The sequence below is a fragment of the Musca vetustissima genome, unplaced genomic scaffold (assembly GCF_032173495.1).
Source record: "Musca vetustissima isolate MV318-11 ecotype Yass unplaced genomic scaffold, APGP_CSIRO_Mvet_v1 utg13038, whole genome shotgun sequence".
In the NCBI taxonomy this organism is placed as follows: domain Eukaryota; kingdom Metazoa; phylum Arthropoda; class Insecta; order Diptera; family Muscidae; genus Musca; species Musca vetustissima.
The window spans coordinates 116,170-137,281 of NW_026878009.1; the positions used below are offsets into that span (position 1 = coordinate 116,170).

General features: G+C 34.6%; 4 protein-coding genes across 4 annotated transcripts; 3 read left to right on the plus strand and 1 right to left on the minus strand.

Moving 5' to 3' along the window:
• The first annotated feature begins 9,940 nt into the window (after positions 1–9,940).
• LOC133322798 (cilia- and flagella-associated protein 57) lies at positions 9,941–14,193 on the plus strand. The gene is made up of 5 exons (XM_061531755.1): positions 9,941–10,161; positions 10,281–10,361; positions 10,447–11,396; positions 11,455–11,624; positions 11,947–14,193. Exons 1-5 carry the CDS (start codon positions 9,941–9,943, stop codon positions 14,191–14,193), a joined length of 3,669 nt encoding a protein of 1,222 aa, XP_061387739.1.
• A 586-nt stretch (positions 14,194–14,779) lies between these two features.
• LOC133322794 (glucose-fructose oxidoreductase domain-containing protein 1) lies at positions 14,780–15,974 on the plus strand. The gene has a single exon (XM_061531750.1). The coding sequence runs from the start codon at positions 14,802–14,804 to the stop codon at positions 15,972–15,974; it is 1,173 nt and encodes a 390-aa protein (XP_061387734.1). The 5' UTR covers positions 14,780–14,801.
• Positions 15,975–16,708: 734 nt separating this feature from the next.
• Positions 16,709–17,514, minus strand: LOC133322799 (charged multivesicular body protein 6-A). Its single transcript, XM_061531756.1, has 3 exons — positions 17,424–17,514; positions 17,246–17,355; positions 16,709–17,186 (listed from the first exon to the last, which is right to left on the minus strand). Exons 1-3 carry the CDS (start codon positions 17,487–17,489, stop codon positions 16,709–16,711), a joined length of 654 nt encoding a protein of 217 aa, XP_061387740.1. The 5' UTR covers positions 17,490–17,514.
• A 1,206-nt stretch (positions 17,515–18,720) lies between these two features.
• Positions 18,721–20,825, plus strand: LOC133322800 (carboxylic ester hydrolase). Its single transcript, XM_061531757.1, has 5 exons — positions 18,721–18,795; positions 18,856–18,993; positions 19,054–19,277; positions 19,462–19,588; positions 19,647–20,825. The coding sequence occupies exons 1-5, from the start codon at positions 18,721–18,723 to the stop codon at positions 20,823–20,825; spliced, it is 1,743 nt and encodes a 580-aa protein (XP_061387741.1).
• Positions 20,826–21,112: the final 287 nt, after the last annotated feature.

Consider the following 21,112-nt stretch of genomic DNA (forward strand, 5'->3'; position numbering starts at 1 on the left):
AGAACATTCTAATAAAAAAATATTGTTTCCACGAACTGGTTTGACCTCAAAGAATTAAAGCATTTAATTAATATAAACAAATAGTTTAATTTTTTTTTGAGAGTGAGAGAAAAAGAAAAGATGGATGACAAAAAAAAATCGCGTTGCTTCAAAAGCATAATATCTTCGCAGGTGACGAATAATGTTTCTATGCATATGAGTCCGAGATAGAACTACAGTCGATATTCTGGGTTTCAAACAATGAAAGTTGTTTGAAGACTAATGTTTTCTCTTAAATTTTTGAAGTTAAAATGTTAATTATTTTAAAAGCCAACAAAACAAATGCTCCAAGCTTATATCGTGTGAAATGGAGTAAATCCCATCGGTTTAGATCTTCCTTCTTTTTTAACCTCAATATTGGTAAATTTTCTAAAAAAAAAGAGTTTTGTGAGTAGGTATTCTGCATTTTCGAAGGTATAAATTATTTTGGATAATATGGTCTTCTAATCATTATGGAAACATTTTCCTATTTTTTGAACATTCAAAAGTGTATACAATTTGAATGTAATTGGCAGAAATCCCTTCTGTATATCTTCACCGAATTGGAAACCTATACAGGTTGATTTTTTTATATTCTCCACCATGAGGTCAATATCAATATACCTAAAATCGATCGGAACTTTTATAAAGGCACTATGCCATGGAAAATTGAAGGAGAAAAAGAAATACATGGGTGATATAACAAAATGTATATCCACATTTCTATTTGTTCGTAGGGACATTTGGTATCCAATGCTAACCCAAAATATAAAATTTGAGCCACTTCGGTTGGAAAAGGAGCCAAAACTACAAAATAATAAAAAAAAAACCATTATTTTTTTCGGCAGATGGATGTACTGATAGATTTCTCCTAAAGTATCGATCAAACAATTTCAGATTTATGCTCGTTGAGACGGCGACGTTGGTTCCGATACTGTAACAGCCAATTATGTGTAATTTTGGTTTCATCGATTCTGTTCAGGAATTGTTGATGTTAAAGATGCACCTCGTACAGGTAGGCCGGTCGTCGAAAATGTCGATAAAATCGGAGAAATGATCGAAGTTGACCGGCATGTTAGTAGTCGTAACATCTCCCAGGAGCTAAAAAATCGAGAATAAAACTGTTTTAAACCATATACACAAAGCTGGATTCAAAAAGTAGCTCGATGTTTGGGTGCCACACCAATTAACAGAAAAAATAGGATGGATCGAATTTCCATCTGCGAAGCCTTGGCCAAACGGAAGGAGATATACCCATTTCTTAAACGTATGGTGACTGGAGATGAGAAATGGATCACATAGGATAACCCTGTGCGAAAATGTTCGTGGTCAAAGAGCGGTGAAGCACCTCAAACCGGGCCAAAGCAGGACTAACGGACAGGAAGGTTCTGCTATGCATTTGGTGGGACTGGAAGTGGATTATTTATTATGACGGCCGTTTGAAGATAGCAATTGACCAGAATTGGCTAACAGGAGAGGTGTCGTGTTCCACTAGGCCACACACATCTACAGTGACTCGCCAGAAACTTCGGGAGCTTGGTTGGGAAGTTTTAATGCATCCGCCATGCAGTCCTAACTTGGCAACAAGCGATTATCATCTTTTTCTTGCATTGCAAAATTTCTTTAAATTTCTCAAAAATTGATATCTAGGGAGAATTGTGAAAATCGACTACTAGAGTTTTTTGCAAATAGAGAGCAGGACTTCTATGAGAGAGGCATTATGAAGTTACCTTTACCTTTGCATATTTGACCCAAATCAGACATTCCGAAGCATGTTAAATAAGGACCTATAGTTCAAATCCTGAAAACTCCGAATGTTGCGGTAGTGTGGCCCATATATCTCATTTTCAATACCAAATATCCTAAGAGTACTATCAAAATATGTGCAAAATTGCAAATATCTGTCTTAAATATTTCGAGCTCTATCGTGATTTCAATTGACGGACATGCTTAACTTTATTATGTCAAGGTTCATATTTCAATTTGATACAATTGTTGTATAAAGCGAACAAATATTATTGTGCTTGCTCCATTCTAAAGCGGCAAATTTATGAACTGAATCGATGTATGAGGGTAATTAGAATTTATTTTTAGTGCTTTATGTTTTCACTTGGAAGTGCACTGAAAAAAACGAATTTTGGAGGTTGAGGGCCATTTTAAATATAACTTCAATTCTATATAAAATTTCCATGTAACGTTTAATATTGTTCATCCAATTTACAATTTACTGCAATAATTTATTTCTGCCCGCATTCATAATACACTCCATCGGCCATCCGAACAAGTAAACATATTCACTTAAAAAAAGCTTCCATGAAATTGTTGCAACCATCTCGGACAGCAACAATTTTATCATAGTTAAATTTTTAATAACTATTAAAGCCACATTTTATTTTTTATTAAAACGTTTTTTTTTTATTTTAAGTAATTAGTCTCTTCTGTGTATATATGCAATATGTCTGTGTGTATAATGTACTTTTCAACAATTACAAGTTTGTGTGATAATGAAAGGAAAACGCAACAACAACAACAACAAAATCTCGAATGTTCACTATGAAAAACTAAATTGTTTTAATTGCCTCCCCGCACTTTGAAAAGCCTAAAAACATTAAAAATTCAAAGCGACGGAGGCAGTTTCAGAGGGCACTTAGCTTTGCTAGCCAGCCAGCCAGCCAGTCACTAATAGCACTTAGGTGGCGGCGTATGGGTAATTGTCACTGGGGTGTTAAGCATACGCCACCACGCCATCTTCAATGTAATGCAGCAAGCGACACGCATCAATGCAGTCCAGGTACACATAGGCTATTTTGCATTTGCATGCCAGTCAAGCCAAACCAACTCGAGACAGAATGGCTACCCGCCTGAGTGACTGCGAAAAAAGTGCGTGTTCTTTTTTTCTGAAACTCTTTGTTTTAATTTAAACGTTGGAAAATGACATGTTTGCGACGTGTTGTTGTATTTTGCTAAAAAGTGTTGGCAATTATTAAAAGGTTATTTCGATGCCGAATGCAATTATAGAGATTTCCAAATGGATATTTGTTTTTTTGTTTCTTTGGTGAAGAAAGTGAATATATAAATACACACATTTACATACATACATTCCTTTTGTCAATACATTAATCCAATTTCGCACTTGTTTTGTGGTTTCCTTTGTTTTTGTAGTTTTAATATATGTTGGAATTGTTGTAGTTGATAGTTGTTTTTGGTCCACTAGATAAATAAATACATTTTCACATTTGCTTTTTATATGTGTTTACACATGCATATTTATATATATTTTTATTAAAATATACACAATTTATTTTTGTATTTTTTTTTTCGTTGAAATGTATTTGTCGTTTTAACTGTTGGTTTTTACTTGGCCCCGACCGATCGCTTGTTTGCCTTAATCATTTGTTAGGTGAACTAAACGAACTGTGTATGTAGTTTTCAATTCCACAGTTGTTTCTTCTTGTTTTGCAATTCCTATTGTTTTGTAAATTTTCATTTCCATTCAATTATTAATTTAATTGCCATGACTTTCTAGTAATGATAGCAGACCAACACTGACGCACACACACACACTTAACTAACGAATGGACGAACACATTCACAATTCGAGGAGAACAATGGTGGTAAATTAAAAATGCTATTTGCAAATGCACTCAACACTGTTGTGTTTTCGTTGCCACTTTTCACTTTCTATTCAATATCCTACAGACCGTACCGTTTACTATTTTTGTTACCGCTGTTGTTGTTTTTGTTCTTGTGGTTTCAAATGCACATTTTTCCGTTGTGGACAACCAACCGCCAGTACCTTTGCTGGATGATAAATATTCAGATATGTAGAATTAGTTGCGTGTATTTCCCATCAATGTTTTGTTGAGCTTGTATGAGCGTGTTGTATTTATAAACGGAACAACGTTCGAACTACGACTGCATGCATTCACACTGTGTCCGTGTACTGTTCAATGAATCCGCACTCCCGTTGTGACCATTGGAAGTTAAACACGGAGTGGAGTGTGAGATAACTATAACATTGTACAATGAGTACACATATCACACAATTCCCACATATACACACACACGCGTATGTGTGTATGTTTACACTCTCACACTACACAGTGGGTAAGTGACCTGCTCTAACAACAACCGAATAATAACCGAGAGGGGGAGACACAATCGCCAGTCATTTAGTCAGCCATCCAGCCAATATACAATTCGTTCTTTTTTGTGTGAAACCAAATTGTAACTTAAAGCAAATAAAATGCACACACTCTCTCTCTATTACATACTTTCCCACTCTCTATCTCTCTTTGACTTTCACATGTAAAATAAAGCCACAGTAGTAGTCATTCGTTGTTTAGTTCGTGCATTTACCACGCCACGACGTCTCCTTGTCAAATCTATGTTTTGCTAACCAATTTTGTTCGTGTTATCCGTATTCTCCGTGTGACTTCAACCGGTAGTTTAATGAAACTGAAATGTCTGCCTGAATGATATTGTTGACGTTGGCCAAACGTAGCTGATTGCTGTGCATGCGTATGCGTGTGTATTGGTGGCACAGTGCAAGTGCTGTGAGTACATGTGTATGAGTGTGTGTGTCGACCAGCTGTTGGAGTTTGTTTTGTTAATGTTTCACATTTTGTTCCTTTCAAAAAGTCATAAATAATAATAAATGAACTCGCGCGCTCACTGTGTCTCTCTCTCTCCCAGTGTACTCAACATATGACTACTCGCACACTCTATCATGCTCTTCACAGTTAATGTTAAGGCAAAAGTGTTGTCTATTGTTGTTTGTGAAGGGAAATAGTTAAATTTTTTTTGGGAAAATGTTATTTTGAAGGATTGAAATATTAATTGGGTATTGAAGTCTCAATAGTAATTGAGTTATAACATTAAAAAATATAAACCTGAATTTCTAAGGAATTGAACAAATATATATTTTTTTATTTTCTTTAGTGCGGTACATTTACTTTTTATTTAACCTCCTTTTAATTTAAAACATTCAATAGATAAATATGAATATTTATGATTTTGTTCGGCAGGACCGATATATGTAGGATACGTCAACCCATAAAACCACATAAAACATTTTTGGATGGAGAATTGAGAAATACCAGAATTTGGTCATTTCGATTGAAAAATTAATTTATATTGAGGATTGTTTTGACAGATGCTATTTCAAAACGTATACCAATATGTCCGAAACATCGAAGACCTCGATTTTTTCCATAGAACAAAATGTTAAGGATTTCAAAATTAATTTCTTATACAAAAAATATAATTTATAGAAACAAATTTTCAGGTCCTCGGGACTGATTTTTTTAAGAAAAATAAATATCTCAGGATTGCAGAACCCATTTTTTACTATCGAAAAATATTCGTAGGACCTCGGGATAGATTTTTTTCCACAGAAAAATACATTTCTCAAGATTTTAGAACCGATTTTTACTATGGGAAAAATGCACAGGAACTATGTGCTGATTTTTTACTATTGAAAACAAATCCAAAGACTTCTTTCTTATAGAAAGACATTTCCATGAACTCGTAATATAAATTTACAGCCACTTCCATAGGAGGATAAACTTGAAATTTCCGAATATGGAGCAGTAACATTGTAAAGTAATAGGAAACAAATTTATTCAATAGGAAACTTTCTAGATACAGCTGCAATGTATGTACACAATTTCAAAGCTCTATATTAAAAAAATTGTGAGCAATATCGTAATTTAAAATTACGAACGGTCATTCCTAAACGACATAGAATTAAATTCTGACCGGTGGTATACCCATTATGGGGACTCTGTAGTATTCAGTACATGTTGTAGGTGGTGCAGGTGTCATTGAATAAAAGATAAAATAATTCCTATAAATATATCTTCCGCTATTTTTATTCGTTCATATATTATTTTACTATATTTTAATAAATTATGTTTGATATCAATGCTCATACGCCTCATTGTACATAAGTAGTATGCAATTAATGTCAGATTTCCATCATTTATTGTCATAAATACTTAAATATTTTTCATTTTTCATTATAATATTACTCACAAATAAAAAAATCGCTAAATTGACCACACTGCCGAGTTAACTCATTCATTTGTTTACATTTTGTGTGTTCTCTGTTTACTTTAACGAATATACTCTCAATTAACTTGGTCTCTTGCTATATTCTCTGTTATTATTGCTACTCAGTGCATAACAACACGGACAACTTCATAATTTTAACGGTACTCCAACTCAGACATCTCTCTCATTGTTATTATCTCTTCTAGTAATATAGCTCTCTGTTATATTAACACGTCCTTTGTATTTGTTTTGTTGACGAGTGCCAGCAGAGTTAAATGTTGTCTTTACACAAAAACAAAAAAGAAAAATAGATATGAGGTCGTTTTATAAATAGTCCAAATTTTTAGATATACAAACAAACCGGCAATATATACAACCACCCAGCCAGGCAGCCATGCGGCTAGCCAGCCAACCAACCAGACTGTCAAACAGCCAGTCAGCCATTCAAGGCAGCCCCCATAGTGTTAGACCATTGCCCGTTGTCTGTTTTGGTCCCAGCACGCCACTATATTTTCGTCTTTGCTCTTTTTTGTTGCATTTTGATACGCAGCACAAATTCCACACAGTCGCATACGCACACACAAACATAAAGACAAGGAATTCTTGACAAATTCACTTTCGTCTTCGAACAACCACAACAAAGACGATGTCGTCGACATACTTTTCCTGGTTTGTTCTAACATGACTTTTCCTTTCGTTGTTGTTGTTGCTTTTGTTGTTACTGATGATGTTTGTGTCATTGTATTTTTGGCGCTTTCTACAAATTGCTGTGTACCCCATTCTTATTTTAGGATGAGTGCAGTGTGAAGAGAGTGGAGTGATGTATGTGATATGTAAATTTCTTTGCAATAATTTGGATGTTGTTGTTGCTATATGTGAATATGAAATGCATCATTAGTAGCGTAAACGATAATTTAAACATTTGTCGGAACACAATGTTTGCAGCCAATAATACGAATAGCAACAGCAAAAACAAATAATTTTTTTTTAATATTTAAAAACTCATAGAAAAAATGCACAGCCCCAGTGCTGATTTTTATTAAAATGAATTAAGTTTAGTTTTTTAAATCATATATTATTAAAACCATTTATTATTCTCATTTTTTCAGGAAATTCTAGAAAAAAAAAATGTTTATTTGTTCTTCAATTTAAAAAAATATATATTAAAATCAACAACAAATTTATTATTATTTTTAATGTATATATTGGAGAACATTGCTTATTGTTCCTTCCAAAATTTATTCCAATTACCATTATTCGCCACAACATAAAAACATTGTCGAAAAAATTATGTTAATTGTTTCCCAATGCCCATGGCGTTCATTTTCAAAATCATTACTGCCACTGTTCAAAAATAAAAATTGAAAAACTTTAGCTATTGTTAAAATTTTACATTTTTATTTAATTACTTTGCCCTGACAGACTTACACACAAAATTTATCCCTTATAAATATTCAAGGTTGTATCCTTTTCTATTGTTTATTATTCTCCTTACCGTTAGAACAAAAAAAAGCAAATGAATCCCTACTCCTGTACTGTTGTTGTTGAAGGGAACACAAATAAAATAATTAAATAGATAGCTATAACACAAGAGAGAAAGAGAGTAAAGCAAAAACAACCCAACAGAATTATTAAAATGTAAATTATCCTGAAAATTTGTTTATTATTTTATGAATCCCCAGCATTTCAATGGCATTCTTAATTGTAACACTAAATTTTATTTAAGGTGTTTCTCAGGAATTTTCTTCCCCATTCATTCTATTAATCACTCTTAATTACCTATTAAAGTAATAAAAACAACAACTAAACACACAATTGTACACACACACAAACTTATACACACATTAACTGTCTCACTCTCTTTATGGGATTCATAATTAACCCAATAATTTGAGTCACTCACAATGACATTTCCTAAAGCAGTATTACCAGAGATAAACAGTTGACATTTCCACCTATACGAATGAATATCCCGGTGTGTATGTGTGTATGCTGTGTTACATTGAAACTACTTATACATATACTAACTGGTTAACTGTATGACTGGCATTGACATGTCCCACCAACATTGTCTACAAATGTTATCAAACAAAACACATGTCCAACAACAAAGTTTGGTAACTAAGGAAAAAAAAAAGAAACCCAAAAAAATAATAACAAACCCTCTCTAACCCACAAAAATTAAAGAGAATGAGAAGTTTAGAGTAAAGTTTGTGGTTTTTTCTTGGATGAAGAATGATGAAGTGAACATAATATTAATTAAATTCTATAGATAATAACAAAGTTAAACAACCCCCAGGTTTATTTGATTATAAAGAAACTAATTCATATATATTTTCTATAGAAAAAAAATCGCAGGACTTCAGCACCATTTTTATAGGAATCACACTACTATAAAAAATCAGAGGACGTTTTCCTTTAAAAATTAACAGGACTATTTTTGTCTATCACAGGGCAATTTTTAATATAAAAAATCGCAGTACTATTTTTTATATATAGAAGACAGGAAAAATATTTTTTATAAAACGACTATTTTTCTATAGAAAAAAACTCACAAGACTATTTTACTATAGGAAAAAATATTTTTTGTGGAAAAAATTCAAAAAAAAATGACAAAAAAATTGTCATGTGATTTTTTATAGAAACATCTAATTAACAAATTAACATCTAATTAACAGGATTATTATTTTTTCTATTAATTAAATAATATTTTTTATAGAAAAAATTCACAAAAAATATTTTTTCTATAGAAAAATATAGATTTTCTATAAACAAATTCACAGGAATATTTTTCTTTTATTTAAACTTCACAAAAACTCTACACTATTTTTTATAGAAAAATTCACAGGACTTTTTTTCTCTCTATAAAATATATGAATATTTTTCTATAAAAAAGAAAATAGAGTCCTTTTATGACAATGAAGGTGGAATTTCACAATCGTACGAAAAATTCTACAGAAAGATGACGAATAAGTTTCGGTATGTTTCATATTTTATGATCCTTTGTCCATTTTGGCAGCAATTCTGACCTGCTGAGGAAATTTTAAAATTTCGGAAATTGTTCGAGAAGGGCTATTTTGGATATAGAATAAATTCAAATGGCTATTGAAAAAATTCAAAGGACTATTTTTTTATAAAAAATTCACAGTATTTCACAAAAATATTTTTCTATAGAAAAATATACAAAATGACGATTTCGTAAAATAGAAGAAAATAAAGGACTATTTTTTTAATAGAAAAAAAAATTTACCGGTCTATTTTTTTATATCGAAAAAATTAGAGGTTTTTAATGTTTTTTTAATTTGCATTAAAAAATCATATTCTTTATCGTTGTGTAAAATGTATATATATATATATATATATCTTTAGTTCATTCTACTACAAAGAGAATATGTTATCATCAAAGAGAAGTTTTGCATTATGGCCGCATAGAGTTTAACATTATCTCTCTGTTATTAAAACTCAATTGCATTATTATTCTCTCTGTTATCGTTACAGTTATGGAATGCACTCTACAATAACATACATGTGAGTAATTGTTTGTTATTGTTATTTCTATTATAATACCTGTGAGGAGCGTGTGTGTGATAGTTTTCCTTTAGTAGGTCGTTATTTTATGTAAAGGAATTCAAATGTTGAATGTCTCTCGTTGCCCACACCGAAACTCCGTTTCAATGTATGCCAACTCTGTAAAAAAATGTCATGGTAATATTACAAAAGTTGTTTATTTTCTCTTCAAACATTTTGTTTCATGGAACTACGTTTTCATTGAAGTTTTCATTTTACAATCAATCTTAGTAAATTTTCATTAAAAAAGTTTGTGTCTTGTGGTTAATTTGAAAGATTTTGTAAAAGTCCCTGCACCGCCATGTCCTCCCTTGTCGAGGATAATCAAATAATGGACAACAGCAATATATCGCCACAGCCGCCGTCCATCAATACCGTCGGTTTACGACCCAAACACATTTACGGATTGCGTACCAATGTTGTGGGCAACATACATTTTAATTTGCAACAAGAGGTCATTTATCCGGTCGAAGGTGTATTGGCCTTTCACGATTTCGTTGAGAATAAACAGCGTTTCTTAAGGTAAGATATGTGGTTGTGCTGATGGAGTGTTTGTTTGTGTGTGTTGTGAAATAAAGGAATGCCGAGGATATTGAGGAATTTTTATTGTTCTTTTGTCGTTATCGATATTATTATTACAGACTGCCCGAGGATACGATACCCTTAATTATACAAATAAGTCCGCATCGTAAGCTTTTGGCAATTTTGGAAAAAGCAAAACCGTGAGTTTTCTTTAAGATATATGAGTTTATTTGTGTTCCAATAATTTTGCAACATTCCCTTTCTCCACCTCCCCCCAAAAAATAGTAAATCAGGCAATGGTAAAAATAATGGCAGCAAAAGCATTTCCATTTATGATTTGCACACTCTGAAAAAACGTCGGACATTGGAACTACCCAATGGTTCAAAACATGCTGAAATTTCGCAAATACTTTTTACCGGTGACTCCAAGGCTCTGACATTGCTTACCAAAGGACCAGATGAAATGATCTATATGATATTAATGGATAAACTGGGCACTGTCTATGAGGGCAGAGCATGTCCGACAAATGGTCGTTTTACTGCCGAGTGTCTTGCCTGCAATCCTCAAGATACCAGCCTCTTGGCTGTGGGTGGCAATAATCTACTGACATTGCAAACTAAATCGGATAAGGGTTTCAATATAACCAATAATTTAAAATCCAATTTCCTTTGTACCTCTATGGCATTTTTGGCCATGGATCTGCTAATGGTGGGTACAAGTTCCGATGAATTAATTCTCGTCGAAAATGGTGAATATAAACTGAGGCAAAAGGCCAGTGATGCAGAAGTCTTTGATTTACTCATGGATCAGGAAACATTTGATCGCGAGCAAGAACAACGACCACAAAACAATGCCAACGCGAATAGTAAACTTTACGATAGTAGGGTTGTTTGCATGACAGCATTTGCCAAGGGGTTTGCCTTTGCCATTTTCAATAGAGTCTATGTTTTCGAACGGGTATCGAAATTTAAATTTGAACGTAAAACTATACTGACCATACCCATCACCATCTATGCTGAGCATTTGTATCAGATCACCAATCTAGCGGTGGATAGTAAACAGGAAACGGTGATAGTAACTGCCGAACATTCACAAATCTATGTCGGAATTTTAATTGTACCCGAAACTTTGAAGGCGAAGCATTTGCAATTTCAGCCATTGGGTGCTCTCATTCACATCGATGATATTGTGGATATATCGCTGTGTTCCTGGAAACCCATCATAATGACGGCGTGTAAGTTTTTTTGCGAGATACCACAATTTTATGCATGTTAATCTTTGTTTGTATGTAGCCCGCGATCAAACAGTTCGCATTTGGAATTATGAAACCGAAAAAGTTGAATTGGTCCGTAAATTTCAAGTCGATGTCAATATTGTGGAATTGAATTCGACGGGTCTTATTGCGGCCATTGGGTTCTCGGATCAATTGCGTATAACTCAAATTTTTATGGAAGAATTAAATGTGAGTATAAAGAATTATTACATACTTCGCCCTCTTGGAGATAAAGTTTCAGATAGTTCTTTATAACCTTTAACAAAAAGTGGAGGCTTAGTGGTTTTTTATAAGGCACTTTGCAACTTCGCGACAAATTTGATGGAAAAAGTTGAACATATATTATATATTGAAAACTAGATCCCTCCTATTATATATTCAAAAAGTCCTCTCCCTCTGTTGAGTTCAGTTAATTTTGCTAGGGATTTGAATCCTGGTTACATCTGTACCCATTAATAATTACTTGGTTTTAACTCACGTTCTTCTCTATGCCCATCAACTGATTCCACAGATTGTAAAAACCTATAACTTCCCACGCTGTAAAGATGTCAAGTACTCCAATTATGGACATTTAATGGCAGCTGCCTATAATAGCACCATTGCCATAACCTCAGTTTACAATCTGGAAATTCTAATAACGCTCAAGGGTCACAATGGCACCGTACTCTCAGTGGCCTGGACCAAAAATGACAAATATCTTATATCCGGTGGTAACGAGGGTGCCATTTATCAATGGGATGTTGACAATGGTAACCGACTGCAAGAAATCGTACAAAAAGGTACCGAATATGTTTCGGTATGTTCGACATTTAATGACCCTTTGTCCATATTTGCTGTCAACAATTCTGGTCTGCTGAGAGAATTTCAAAATTCAGAAATTGTCCGCGAAGTCAGTATACCGTCAAGCTCCAAGTGTCGTCTAACAGATGTTTGCTTGGCACGTTCCGATACCATTATGTTTGTGGCCAATGAAATGGGAGATTTGGTGAATGTCCAATTGCCATTTTTAGATGCCGGTGGAGGAACTTGCAGCAATTTTCGATTCTTTATGACCGCCGTTAACAAAGTACGTTTCTCCTACGACGGTACTCTACTGATGACTGTCTCCAAGGCTGGAACTTTGGCCATATGGGCTTTGGAAAATATTGAAGGCAAAGTGGCCAGTATGGATCAGGATCTGCTAAAGTCTCAAGAAGTTCTCATACCTCGTGCCATTTTGGCAGAGAAAAATGAACAAATTGTTAATCTGGAGACACGGCTAAAACAACAGGCCGAAGAATTCCAATATCAGTTGTCACAAAATGAAATATTCGATGGCCAACAAATGGCGGAAGTGCACCGTAGCTATTGTCAAGCACTGGAGGAACTGAAACGCATAAATGCCGAGGCTGAGGAACGCCATCGAGGTGAAATGAATCAAATCACCTTTCAAATTAATGAAATGAAAGAGGAGCACAAAAAGCAACTGGACAATCTAGCCACCCAATATTCGGAACGTATGCTTATCGAATATCAGAAATTCACAAATCTCCGAGAAAATATGCTCGAGTTAAGAGAGAGCTATGAGAATAAACTGAAAAAATCCGCTGGCACTCTACAAGACACCGTTGAGAGTTTGGAAAATGATTACAAGAAACAATTGGATGAACGACGTGAACTGATACGCGAACTTATGCAGGAAATGGAGGACAAAAAATCACAATTCACCGATTACTGTCAGCAGGTCGAAGAAGAGAACGAGCAGCGTTTGAGTGAAACCGTGAAGGAATACGAAAAGAAACTGCTCCAAGAAAGGGAGGCCACCGAATTATGGCGCGGCAAATCAGGAGTTTTACAGAAGAAATACGAAAGTCTCACCAAAGATGTCGACAACCTGCTGGAAGAAGTCGAAACTCTCAAGGAACAGCACACAAAGTCACAGAGGAATATTACCAAACTGAATCGCACCATTGAAGATCTGCAAAAAGATATATCGGATCGAGATTATGCCATCAACAACAAAGAGAAACGAATACAAGAGCTGTTGCATAAAAACCAGGAACTCGACAAATACAAACAGGTGCTTAATCATAAAATTGCCGAACTCAAAGCTCAAATCGAACCCCGAGAATTTCAAATTAACGACAAGCGTAAACACATTTTGGAATTGGAAAATGAATTGGCTGGGTTGAATCAAAACAACAGCCAGTTGGAATTGCAGCTCAAGGAATTGAAGGACAAGTACATCAGTACTGTGGCAGAACTTAAAGTGGAGCGACATCGGGCCAGGGCGGGTCGTGAGTGTGTCCAGAATTTGTGTAGTGAAATTTATCACGTGGCTGGTCTTATGAATACACCCGACAAACTAAAGGCGGCAGTCCGCGAACTCTTCCAACGTCATGCCAGCGATGATGAATTGAAACGTTTCATTTCGCTAGATGCCAATGTCCGAGATGAGTTCCAACGTCAGCGAAATCAAATCGAAAGGGTTTTGAAAATCTATAGTAAACGCGAAGAGGATAAGACCCAGAAACGTAAATATGATAAGCTATTCAAGGAAAATGTGGTACTGCTGGAAGAGATCGATAAAATGCGCGAAGAAAATAAGATGCTGCGAGCGCATTTGAAACGGGAAATGAGTACGAAGAAGAGTAAGAGTCGTTCTGCAGCATCCAATTTGAGACAGAAATCTGGTCCCATAAGATCGAGTGAGATGAGTGAGGCATTAAAGGACTACAGTGACCTTGACAATGGAGCAGTGGGTGGTGGAGAACTATAAACGAATTTGTATGTGCATTGCTTTTATTATTCAAATTAAAAATAATAAATAATTTTTTTCCATTCAGTTTGAAGTTGTTAACTTTTCATGCTTACTAATATTCATAGAAATCGGAGTAAGTCTAATTACACATACTAAATACTTAGTATTAATTATTTAGCCCTAAATTTTAATTAATTTTACTTAATAAGCCGCTGTACTGAATTTACAGCAAGAGTATTCTGATACATACACCTTACGTAATATAACATACGTTACGTTTGAATACTCATATTAATTGCTATGATTTTGTGATATCAATCCAAAGTGAATGCTGAATGTGTATCAATAACGAAGAAGCATTTATGGTTGACCAAAACACGATTTGAAACCCCTTTTAGTTTGCCGGTTATTTGTTTTGATTCCTGGCCTTTATCAATTACTTCCACATTCTCCTCTTTCTCTGTAATGAAATGTAACATTTCAGTGTGAGTGCTTCTACAAAAGTTGCAGTAAGAAGAAGAAATTCTCATTTCAAAGTGATTGGCCATGGAATAATGGACTAAAGAAGAAAATCATTATAATATCAATTAATTGACCACACAATAACATTACTAATTACCTAAATAATGCTGCCTGGAGTTGGTGTTTTCGGTACGGGTGCAATAACCAAAGTTTTGGTGCCCATTTTACGTGAGAAAGGCTTCGAGATAAAAGCTATCTGGGGTCGTACGTTGCGTGAAAGTGAGGAGGTGGCCACCTCCCTAAATATCTCATTCTACACAAACAAAATCGATGATGTTCTGCTGCGAAAGGATGTTGATCTGGTGTTCATTGTGTGTCAACCATATTTGCATGCCGAAATTTCGGTAAAGGCCTTGGGCATTGGAAAACACGTTGTTTGCGACAAACCGATGGGCCTCAACCAATCCGATGCCATGAAAATGGTACGTGCCTCGCAATATTACCCCACTTTGATATCCTTGGTAAATCATTCCCTGCGTTTTTTGCCTGCATTTACTCACATGAAACGTTGCCTTAACGAGGGATTGATTGGTCCTCTCAATGAAATATCCTTGGTGGATGTTAGAGTGCAATTGGGAAGTCTGTTCCCTGAGAAATTCGATTGGATGTGTGATGCAGCTATGGGTGGTGGGGCTTTGAACTTGGTCGGCAGTCATGTTGTCGACTTGGTCAGTTTTCTGATACATCAACATGCTGTACGTGTACATGGAGTTGTTAAGGCCTACACGAAGACAACCAACAATGTCAATGGCATACGTCAAATATCTGCTCCGGACTTTTGCAACTTTCAAATGGAACTCGCCAATGGCACACTTATCACCACATCAATACATAGTCACACAGTCCCGGCAAAAACATTCTCACAAGAAGTTCTTATTTGTGGTTCGCAGGGTCATCTAGTTGTTAGAGGTGGCGATTTATTCATATTCAAAAATAAAACAGATTCATCGCAGACCGCAAAGGAAGAAGCGGTCTACGTAGATGTACAAGATTTGCATATTGCCACATCAGACTCGTTGCTACCACGTCTCTACATCAAGGGCTTGTGCAAAATGATTGGTGCTCTTAAGGAATCTTTTGCTGTGAAAGAATCGTCATGGGTTAAGGAACCAGTTCAGGCCGCCGCAACGTTTGAAGATGGTCTCTATGTTCAGGCCGTCTTAGAAGCTGTTCGCAAATCAAGTGAAACAAAGTCATGGCAAAGAGTGCAAATCACTTCGGATACACCATCGAATCATGATCAAATGATGCGTGTTGCTCGTATGTCTACAATGTAAAAATATATGGTAGATTATCTCATGGTTCAAGGACGGCATTCTTCTTTATTTGTATGAGATTACCTTGGATCTCTAGTATTCCTTTTTGTACTTTATTATAATTGTATTGTTAAGTATATACAGACTATTATTCATTCTTTTAATTCTTCTATTTATTATCTGCAATCGTATATGGAAAATATCCATAAAACTATACAAATAAATATGTCTAGACCGCATTGGAAAAGTGTAAGTTTCGGTTGTTTGTACTTTTTTTTTCATTTCTAAACTCTGCGCTAAACAAAGATTCATTTTCAGGTAAGAAATCTGCATATACAAATGTTTACTTGATATGACAGAAGTATCTTGATAATATTTCCGAATGAGTCATTCGGTGAGAAATCTCTTCAACATATAAACAATGTTTGCCGGTAATGGTAAAATAGCAATAAGTAATACTGTATGCATTAATAATTTTGGCGATATTGTGATTTCTTTACACAGTAGTATCTCCATAATATTTTCAACCTGAAATAGCCCATCCCTCGTATTTATGTTTTTCATTTTCCTTTACTTATTTTACTCATTTTTTATTTATGACACAGATCACTCATTTGTTATAAATTACTAGATTATTGGTTAGCATAAATATTAGTAGAAAAATACATTTCTAGCAAAAAGAAAAAACATTTTCTATATTTACGTACACAAACATAGATTTGTAAATGACAGCCGTTGAAAAGGATATTTCGACACTAGGCTTCCACTAGTACCTTAGCTGGTTTTTCTTTGACTTTGCTAACATTTGCTTTTGCCGATTCCTCTTCGACGTCGCCAGCAACCTCTTCCACTTCGGGCAATTTATCACTTGGAACTTCAGGCAGTGAATCGGTGATTTTAGCATCTTCTTCCGCTTCTAATGCTTCCAACTCAGCCAAGACATCATCTTCATCTTGTTGTGTCAGGGCATCAGAAAGTATAGCATCGATTTCTTGTTGTTTTTCAATTCCATCGCGAGTCTCGTCCATGATCTTTTCGATTTCATTGATATCCAAAATTTCGTGCATTTTCTTCAAAGCAGCATTGCCCTGTTTCAAGCCATCCAGTACTTGCATTTCGACTTGGGCAAATTCTATATCTGCTGCCATTTTCTCCAAATTCTCCAGCTGCTTGTCTGTATTTGCCAACATAGTTTCTTGGTATTTCTTTTTGCGGAGCAACAATTTCGCTCGTCTGCAATTTCAAAGATAATCATTAAAAATTCTTCAAAATCGTAGATATCAGTAACTTACTCTTTCCGTCCCTGTGCCAGACATTTCTTTGCCAATTGTCTATCGTTTTCAAGCGATAATTCAATGCGTTTCTGATACTGCTTCAGTCGATCTCTTTGTTGTTTCAATTGCTGTAAAAATTGGGAAAATGTTAACACCCAGAAATACTTGAAAGAAAATCTAAATCACCCCGACTTACCAAAACAGCTTTGTCTTGTTCAGTTACACGACTTTGTTTTTTACTTTTCGTAAACAATCCTCCCATTGTGTTTGTTTGTGTTGTTGTATATTTTATTTATATTTAAAAAAATATTCTTTGAGACAAAAGATTTGTGTTGTTTGTTGCTAAAATACTCAAGTTCAAGTAATTTAGTACTCGGTAAGGCCAGCTGAGTCAAAATATTTTGCTACGAATAGGTGGAATGAATAATAAAAAACGAACTCAAAAGAAAATGACCGATAATCTGTTATTGTATAGAAAGAGGCATGGAAGAAGTGAAAATCAGCTGTGTCCTTTAGGGGTAGATAAGTCGACTTCTTGTATTGTCCGAAATTCGAAGTCGTTTTGAAATTAAAAGCAAAGTCAACCCTGTTAATCGAAGTTAAATGATTTCAGAAAAATTTTACTATATTTGTACCCAATAAACTAGTAAAATTTTTATGACAAAATATAATTAAACTTATTAAAAGAAGCGTCAACATCTAATGGACTGTTGATACTTCGAAGGATTGTCATCTAGGTTTCAAATCTTTACTTGATTTCCGTTCCCGTACGTTTTGTATTCATTATTGATTTAATAAAATATATCTTTCCCGAATACAAAAAATGTAATAAAGGAATTGCACATTTCTGTTTAAAACAATTTCAAATATGAATTAGTTCTTACCCATATTTCCATTCTAATAATATTGGACATTTCTATGTTTTAGCTTCCATATATTGATAGTGCCCCGATTTGTCGTTATTTCGAAAGAGCAATGCTAATTTCTTTCGATCTGTACAATAATATAATTGGACAATTTCAGTACATTGTCCATTTCCTGCAAGACCGACATAAATCAGAAAAATTGATTTTGCAGAAAATATGTTTTATGTTTTTAATCGACCCAACCCTACAAGCAACAGAGGAACTTCTGCACCTTCCCAATCTGAGGGTGTATGAGACATTGATCCAAATCATACACATATGTTTTGTAACGTTTATATTTTTAGGAGATGTATATTAAAATGTATTCATGATGTATTCATCTGCTGATCTTGTATAAAATGTATACAACGGCATGACGAGTGTATTGCATTAATGTTAACATTTGTATTATATTAACATTCTCTGCGAAATACAAATGTGTAATGAAAAGAACAACAACACGAATATATCAGACGTATACTGTAATCTACCAGATGTGTACGTATTTATCTGGAAGAGTTGACCGTTGTATTATTAGTTAAACATTACTCTATTTCGGTGGGGGAACATAGTTTGTTAATAACAAAAATGTTTAAAACATTAGTAAGTTTCAATCATTCAATTGGCCATAAGCTGACAAACTATACGACGCTATACAGAATGGTAAGTACCGAATAAAATATGGATACTTTTGTATTTATAAGTTTGTTTATATTTTTTCAGTCATCACAGCTGGTCAAAGTCCAAGTCAAACAGGGTATAGTTGTTGGTCAACAAAAACAATTACCAAATGGGAATTTATATCAAAGTTTTCAGGGTATTCCTTATGCTGTACCACCTGTTGGTCCACTGCGTTTTAAGGTAATTTTATTTATTATTTGTGAAACTTTTTTTCTGCTAAAGCAATTCTGTTTGCTATAGTCTCCATTGCCTTTGGAAAAATTCGATGTACCTGAATTAGATTGCCTGAAGGAACGTGATGTCTGTCATCAACGCGATGCTTTTACTGCGGAAATTATTGGCTCGGAAAATTGTCTTTTCCTCAATATTTATACACCAAAAAAGAATAATTCCTCTGGTCCCTTACCCGTTATGGTGTGGATACATGGTGGTGGTTTTTGGTTTGGTCATGGCAATAGTGATTAGTAAGTAAATATATTAACATTTATTATTATTTATTTGCCTTTCATCTGAGTGTGTTTTCTCGTTATACCCAGACACATATTATCAAACATAAATAATCAAAATTATCTCCATTAGATATTTCACAGCGATATAGCTAACGTTGAAAATTGTAAATATTAAGATAGTCTGAATAATGTGTTTTAGTTATTTACCATTATCACTGCTCCAGGAAGATGTTATAGTGGTCACTCTTAATTATCGATTGGGGGCTTTAGGATTCCTATGTCTGCCTGAAGAAGGCATTTGGGGCAATGCTGGCTTAAAAGATCAGGTATTTCCCGTTTTTCATAAGTGAATATTGATAATATTATAAACAAATACACTTGCAGCGTTTAGCCCTACAATGGATACAAGAAAATATAGTACAATTTAATGGAGATCCCAACAATGTTACATTGTTTGGCGAATCTGCCGGTGCAGCTTCAGTACACCTTCATATGTATTCTAATCATGCCAATAAATTATTTCACAAAACCATCATGCAAAGTGGTGCGGCTAATGCGGAATGGGTTTTCCAAGTAAATCCTGCCTATAAAGTTCGTAAGCTAGCCGAGGAGTTGGGACTGAAAAATACATCGGATACCAAAGAACTGCTACAGTTTCTTCAATCGCCACAAATAACACCCTTACATATGTTAGAAAAGACTCTTAAGACAATGACTGCCGATGAGAGAAGACGTCACTTACCACTGCCATTTAAGCCTGTAATCGAAGATTCCCAAAGCCCAGATGCCTTTATTGATCAACCCATTGTGGATAGACTGAAACAAGTGAATAGTGTAGAAATACCCAGTATTATGGGTTACAATTCCGCTGAAGGTTTGGGAATGATGATAAATGCGGTACGTAAAGTTGAGGAATATGATCGAGATTTCAAACGAATGGTTCCTCGCAACATTCCTTTGAGCCCAGACGACCCCGAGCTGGAAATTATAGCCCGCAAAATGAGAGATTTCTATATGAATGGTCATAAACTGTCACCCAAAGTGTTCAATGAATTGGTAAATATTTTAACCGATTATCATTTTGCCGTAGACATGCAGTTGGCTGCTGAGTGGCAAGTCCGTTTACAAGCCAACTCTCCATTGTATTTCTACTACTTCGATTATGTGGGAAGTCGTAATTTCTACAAGACAATGCTACAAATGAGCAAATTGAAAGGAGCTTCACATGGCGATGAACTGTTTTATCTATTCCAAATGGCGGGTAATGACGATATGGGCAGTCGAGAAGATCAACGAGTGACAAAGCAAATCTCTGAATTGTGGGCTAATTTTGCTAAAACTTCAAATCCTACACCTGAACCTGGTACTGTTGGCTGCAAGTGGTTGCCAGTAAAGAAACCAACTGGTGAACACGACTCGTTCAATTTGAATTACTTGTTAATAGATGATAAAGGATGTCGCATGCAGGAAAATCTTAACAAAGACCGTATGGAATTTTGGCGAAGCATTTATGAAAAATATTCCTCTCCTTTAGATTATTCAATAGTAAGTTCCAAATTGTAAATAAAAAAGACACACACGTGCACACTTTTGTTACATTTAATGAATTTGTATTCTGTTGGTTTGTTTTTTCTTTAATGTTTTATATATCTAATATATGTATAGGTATTGTTTTATTTAATTTAATTTATTTGACTAGTTTGGGGTTTTTTTCTTACATTCTTTTGTTTTAATGGTTCTTTAAAAGCTTTGTACAAATAATAAAAAACGCAAATAAACAAAAATTATTTGTTTATCTCTCTGTCTCTCCGTTTATACATAAACTTTCGTTCTCTAGAAATAAAAAATAT